General features: G+C 43.7%; 1 protein-coding gene across 1 annotated transcript; it reads left to right on the forward strand.

The window, feature by feature from the left end:
* Window positions 1–709: 709 nt before the first annotated feature.
* LOC103537750 (fatty acid-binding protein, liver) lies at window positions 710–4,020 on the forward strand. The gene is made up of 4 exons (XM_030464508.1): window positions 710–839; window positions 2,331–2,503; window positions 2,796–2,885; window positions 3,908–4,020. Exons 1-4 carry the CDS (start codon window positions 773–775, stop codon window positions 3,956–3,958), a joined length of 381 nt encoding a protein of 126 aa, XP_030320368.1. The 5' UTR covers window positions 710–772; the 3' UTR covers window positions 3,959–4,020.
* The last annotated feature ends 2,875 nt before the right edge of the window (window positions 4,021–6,895 follow it).

The following is a 6,895-nucleotide window of genomic DNA, read 5'->3' on the forward strand; positions in this document are numbered from 1 at the left end:
GAATATCACTCTGGCTATAATGAATGAGGAATATTTGGTGCAAGAAAACCAATACAACCCACTCCCTTCTCTCACTTTGGTCTCCAAGCAATGTTACAGCTTTTATTTTACCTTTAATGTTCTATGTATGTGATGATTTTAAAAATAAACAAATAAATAAATAGAGTTGAATACAGCTTTAGGTGCAGAGTACTGACACCTTCTGGATAGAATCATAACTGATTCTCCCACTCCAATATCCCTGTCCTCAAGCCATTGGAGCCCCACAAGTTTGGAATTTTATTCCCACCATTCAAGGTCAAAGTCTAAATAGTAGAAAATATGGTGCTAATCAGGAGGTTCTTGCTGTAAGACAGTAATTACCTGGCATCAATTGTAACCTATGGCATTTCATCTGAAGAATTCCATCCAAAACACAGAAAACATCTTAAACATAGAAGCTGTGAACAAAAAGAAAACAAATTAAACCATGCAAGACTTTACATCAATGATGAATAATCACTGAAGTTCAGTAATTCACAATAAACCCAACACCAAACCATCCCAGGTGGTCAAGGTTAAGACTTTCTTCAAAGCAGAATGAACTAGAGGTTATGATCATTAAGAACAAATAAATGATTAATAATTGTTAATACACAGTTAATATTTAGCCAGCCATCTCACAACTTGGGCTGGCCTTTCCCTTGCCATAAATATCATCTGAGTGACCAGGGAGAGCCCTCACTTCCCTGCCAGGACCACTGCCCTAAAAACTGCATTAGAACACCCCAAAATGGCCTTCAATGGAACCTGGCAGGTCTATGCTCAGGAGAACTATGAAGAGTTTCTGAAAGCCCTTGGTAAGTGTCCAGCTGCTTTTGAAATAATTTCCCTGAAATGCAATGCACACTTTGCATGACTTCTCTTATTCCTGTATTTCTCTGTGGGGTTGTTTTTCTTTTGCTTGTATAGCAAAGTACCCTGTGCCAGGTAAGTCTGTTAAGTCTAATTTGGAACTGAGAAGAAGCTGAAAATCACATAAATTGATGTAGAAAGGCTGCAGATAACCCTCAGATCCCTATCTTAACATTAAATGAGTCCCTCATGAAAGAAAAGCTGATCAGAAATCGCCTTGTTTTGGTTAACACAGAGCTTTAGAAATACATTTAACTAGAAACAGGTTTTCCAGGGCACACCCAATTGTCACTGTGCTGTTAGCAGTGCAGGCACTTTCTCTCCCAGCAGTGATTAATGTATGTAGGAGCTGCTAAGTCATCTATAAGGAACAGACTTGGTGATTATCACTTAGGAGGTGCCTGCATCAAGAAAAACCCAGGTACCCTCTTGACAACCTTGGCAACAAACTCCTATCTGGGATTTTAGAGGTATCTGGGAGAATAAAACTCAGCTACAGTTGAAAAGCCTTGTCCAGCAGCCTGAAACAAGCCCTCAGCTGTGAGAGGTGATGCTCTGAGATCATGCTGCAGACATCCTGAGCAGGTAGTTTGAGGTTAATTTCCCTGTTACAGTTCTGACTGGACAGATAAAACCCACCTCCCATCAGTCTGGGAAGAGGTGAGAGAAACAAACTAACACACCCATGGTTTTCTTCCTGGAGAAATGTCCTCACTTGGCAAGCCCTTACGGAAGGAAACAGTACATACACACTGTGGGAAGAGATTAGCAAATAGAGCATCAGAATCCATACAGCCCAGCTGGGAGGGAAAGATAGAAGCAAGGAATCCAAAACAGGATTGGTCTTTTAACTTGGACATCACTTTCTATTATTGGTTGTATCTTTTGCACTTCTATCATAGAATCATAGAACTGGCTGGGTTGGAAGGGACCTCAGAGATCATCAAGTCCAACCCTTGATCCACTCCTGCTGCAGTTCCCAGCCCATGGCACTCAGTGCCACATCCAGGCTCTTTGGAAAGATCTCCAGACACGGAGAATCCACTACTTCCCTGGGCAGCCCATTCCAATGCCTGATCACCCTCTCCAGAAAGAAATTCTTTCTCATCTCCAACCTAAACCTCCCCTGGCACAACTTGAGACCCTGCCCTCTTGTCTTGCTGAGAGTTGCCTGGGAAAAGAGCCCAACCCCCCCCTGGCTCCAACCTCCTTTCAGGGAGTTGCAGAGAGTGATGAGGTCTCCCCTGAGCCTCCTCTTCTCCAGCCTCAACACCCCCAGCTCTCTCAGCCTCTCCTCACAGGATCTGTGCTGGATCCCTTCCCCAGCCCAGTTGCCTCCTTTGGACCCGGAATAGAATGGATCATAGAAAAGAATTTGCTATTTCATACCAACACACTACTTCATAACAAAGTCCTTTTCTTTGCCTTGCTTACAGCATTGCCAGATGAGCTTATCAAAGCTGCCAGAGACATTAAACCTATTGTTGAAATACAACAAAAAGGAGATAACTTTGTTGTGACATCAAAAACACCCAAGCAATCTGTAACCAACTCATTCACACTTGGAAAAGAGGCTGACATCACTACAATGGATGGCAGGAAGCTAAAGGTAACAGCTTGCAGGAAGGGGTGCACCTCCAGTCATCCTTACACTTCAGTCTCTGTGTACAAGGAAAACTCTTTTGTACCATTTCCAGTAGGACACATTTCTATCACCTCAACTGACAGAAACGTTGCTTCTAAAACTCTTATTCCAATGCTGCTGCCTCCAGTGTAAAACAGCAGCTGTCATTATGAGGAATGGCTTTAATTTATTTCCTATTTATGTGGTCCCCTCCTTCATCTAACTGAATCCCCAAATCTGGCTTTTTTTTATGTAATTTTTAACTCTGCTTCAACAGTGCACAGTGAACATGGTAGGCGGGAAGCTTGTGTGCAAATCAGACAAATTCTCTCACGAGCAAGAAGTGAAAGGAAATGAAATGGTGGAGGTAAGTGCTTGGACATAGGGGCATTTAAAAAAAAATGCTAAGGGAAAAATGTTCTGTGCTGATTGGCTGAGTGTAGGGTCAGTACTTCAACAACTCCTGGTCTCTAAATCACCACATTACTTGCAGAAGTCTTCACAGGTGCTAAAATCTACCCTCACTGAATTATAGTATTTCATACTAACCACAGTCAGTGGAAAATCCTGCTCTTTTCCCTTATTCTTCCTGCTTCTTATTAAAGCCATATTATTTCTGATGCATCTGAACTGCATTAGATGACTCCTTTGAACACTCATCCTGCTCGACAAATCTTTTTATTAATTACTACCCTGAGGCCAAGCCTGGGCACTGAAGTGTGAAGGGCTTTAGCTGCTGAGCATGTTGCAGAACAGCTCCTTACAAATTCCCCTAGAATACAACACCAGTGTCTCCACCCTTAGATATATCCACAGGCTCTGAGAATTTACAACATGCTTCCTCCACCTACAGCTCTTTGAAGGCTTTTAGTTGGTTCAGAGTTACCTGGTAGTGACAAAGAGCTTTTCTCTACAGAGCTGAGGTCATCAGGCTTCTAAAGAGTGCCCACTTGGGCAAAGACTGCTACAAGAATGAGCTACCTACATTAGAATGATATGTTCTGGACATACAGTTCCTTCAGATCATTTTGAATATCTCAAACTACTTCACTAGTAGTAAAAAAGAACTCATTACCACTTGAGACAGTGAATTTCTGTTAACAAGAAGCAGATTTTCTGGTAGGATCTATGATACTTCCTAAAGCAGAGTAATAAAATGTACTTCATGATGGCATTTAAATTTAAATTTTTTCAGCTTCAGAGGTGTTCCTGTAAAAGAGAAGTCTCTAGTATGAATGTTATATATTTATAAGTAGGTACTGTAAATATATTTTAATGTGGAATAAGATGGATTTCTACAAGATTTACAGAAACTTCTGGCCACGTCACCATAAACAGATTTCCTAAAGTCTAGATGAAAACCAAGTTATGCATATTTGTCTCCCACAGACTATGACTTATGGTGGAGTCACACTTGTCAGAAGAAGCAAGAAAGTTTAAAGCCAGACCACCTTCTTTGTGACATCTTTACACACCCAAAATAAAGTGCAGTTTCCACAAGGCCTGATCTTTGTATTCTGATAAAATAGGATAGATCTCTAACTCTCCTTTCACATAGACATCACTTCCCATGATTACAAGTCTGTGCTTCCCCTGAGTACACTTACAGGTCCTTTCCATACTCCAAGGTGGTAGATGTCTGTCTCTCAAGCAGCCAGACCTGGAATTGCCTGGAACATGATGATCTGGCACCACAATCCCTGGGAATGGACAAAAGATGATATAAATACCTCTTAGTTTCTTACATGCTCAGCTTTAGTTCCTGTGCCTAACAGCCTTCTCCCAAAACTCCTCAATAATCTAACCAGCAATGAGGCATTTGTTGAAGTGCTCTGCACAACCAGTCTGTATCATTAATACACACAGTAACGTTTTAAGGGCTATGAAGCATTTAACAGTCATAAACAATTACAAAGTAATAACAGAAATGACTGCTCTGAAGGTGGAGTCCAATTAAACAAAACTGAGGCACTACAAGAGCAAGGGGAAGTAAACACTCTTCCAGTTTGCAACTTGCTCCCAGTATCTGCTTGTCACAGTGAAGCTCAAGTAAATTAGATGGCTTATGTTAACTGTGTGTCTCTACTGAAACACACATTTTTCTGTACACTGCTGATTACATCCTACTACTCCATTAGCAGTCCTATTTCATGCTGATTTAAGTCACTGCAGGTTTGTTAGAATTGGTCTTGGGTGTAAGACCTTCATTTAAAAAGCTGCTGGACTGATTATGCCATTTAAAATCCTCCTGGGGATGTTTTATTCCAGTGAAGAGTGCTGAGTCTACACCTGCCTGTGCTCGGAGAAGAGCAGCTTGTGAGAGGGGAGAGATGGTGTTTTAGTTAATAACAACTTAAAAATGGTGTGAGCAATCTGGGAAGTGGATCCTTATTCTGGGGTAAGGCTGTCCTCATGGGGAGCTTTACTGGCATAACCATGCAAGTATCATTGTGTTCATTTTGCTCCCCAGGTAGTTCTGGTGATAAGTACACTTTTAGAGGCTAAATTAAATTCTGTGGGAGTTACACACAAAGAAGATCAGCAGAACAGAAATCCAGGCACTGGTAAAACCAAGGGAGAAAGCTCCCTCAAAGCATCTGTACTGCAAAAAGCCATATAAGAGCTTGAAACAACTCTGTTTGGAAGTTGCTGGGTAACTGCTGCTAACTACACAGAGCAACACCACAAAACAGGGCACAGCTTTTCAACACTACTTCTGCAGGACACTGCAAGGGTTCAGTGACCAAATGCTCTATCAGCTCCCTGGTAGGATACAAAATATAATTATTTCTAAACTCAGACAGAGATCATTCATTGCTCCAAGCCCTACACCTTTAAAGCATGCTACAACGCAACAATTACAGGCTTTGATACGCTGATATAAAGCGTTGTTAAAGCAAAATGTGTGTGCTTGCTTTTAAAACAACCACAGCCTTATTTTGGTTCAGTAACTAAATATTCCCAGCTCACTTGGGAGCTGCCTTGCAAACTCTCTTCTTCCATATTCAACACCTTATCAAAGTTCAACCCCAATATAGAACAGCTGGGATGAAAACACAGGTTAAGCTACAGGCTGTAAATACAACATACTAAACCTACATTAATCCTATAGATTCCCGTAGGATTTTTGTGTGCGTGTCACACATTCCCACCACAATTTCAGTCTCTAATGTACCTTATTAATTTGATTTTAGTATTCTTCTCATAACTCATGTATGTGGCTCTGTATATAAACTGCACAAGGTAACAAATAGCATGCTTAGCCCAGAATAATGTTAACTGTTAAGCATCAAATGCAGAAAATCCTCTCACAGACCCCCACCTCTTTGTGTCCTGAACACAAAGCAAACTGTCCTGAACACAACCACCACTGCTTTTTTTGCTTGTTTGTTTTTTTTTTGTTGTTGTTTTTTCTTGGAAGAGCAGTATTTGCATTTGACATACACCTCCTGTATCACTGCTCAAACTTCCTCTGTTGTTCAAAACCTGTAGATGTGTCAGGCAATCCCGAGCAAGTGACTGTCAGGATAGGAACAGCAGTGTCCACCCACCACTCCTCATACCCAGGCATTAAAAAGTGAAGTTCTGCTGGTGACAGACACCAGGGCTGCTTCACTCCCCAGGCTTTTGTCTCCCATCTGCACTTCTCTGAATATTCCTCTCACCAGCAAAGATGCAGACACGGTTCCACCGAACCTTTCACCAGTCACACACCTGCCATTTATCTGCCCATCCGCGGGTCGCACATCCAGGCGTTAATAACCCCCCGACTTTATAGTTCCCATCACACAAACTGCTTTAATAATAATAAAAAAAATAGTAAAAAAGGCTCCCCCTGCAAGGACGCGATGAAAACCCCTGAGGCTCAACAACAGGGCCATAGAAGAGGGGTGGCTGGAACCAGGGCTTAAGCCTTCACACAGCGAGTCCTCCCGGACCGGACCGGCCCAGCACCCGGGAGCAGCGCGTTGTTCCACACAGCGCCGAGAGGTGACACCGTGATGAGGGGACCCAAACAGCCCCGAGGTGACACCGTGATGAGGGAACTCAAACAGCGCCGAGAGGTGACACCGGGAGGAGGGGACTCAAACAGCACCGAGGTGACACTGTGACCAGCGGAGCCAAACAGCCCCGAGGTGACACCGTGATGAGGGGACCCCAACAGCCCCGAGAGGTGACACCGTGATGAGGGGACTCAAACAGCCCCGAGGTGACACCATGAGCCGGGGATCCCCCCGTCCCCCCCCGTCCCCTCACGCCCCGCTCCCGCTCCCGCTCTCCCCGCTCTCCCCGCTCTCCCCTCACAGCCGCCTCGCGCCGCCATCTCGCGGCCGTTTCGGCGGGAACGCCGCGCGCCGGGCAGGGCAGGGCGGGGCG

Source organism: Calypte anna, chromosome 23, assembly GCF_003957555.1.
Source record: "Calypte anna isolate BGI_N300 chromosome 23, bCalAnn1_v1.p, whole genome shotgun sequence".
NCBI lineage: Eukaryota > Metazoa > Chordata > Aves > Apodiformes > Trochilidae > Calypte > Calypte anna.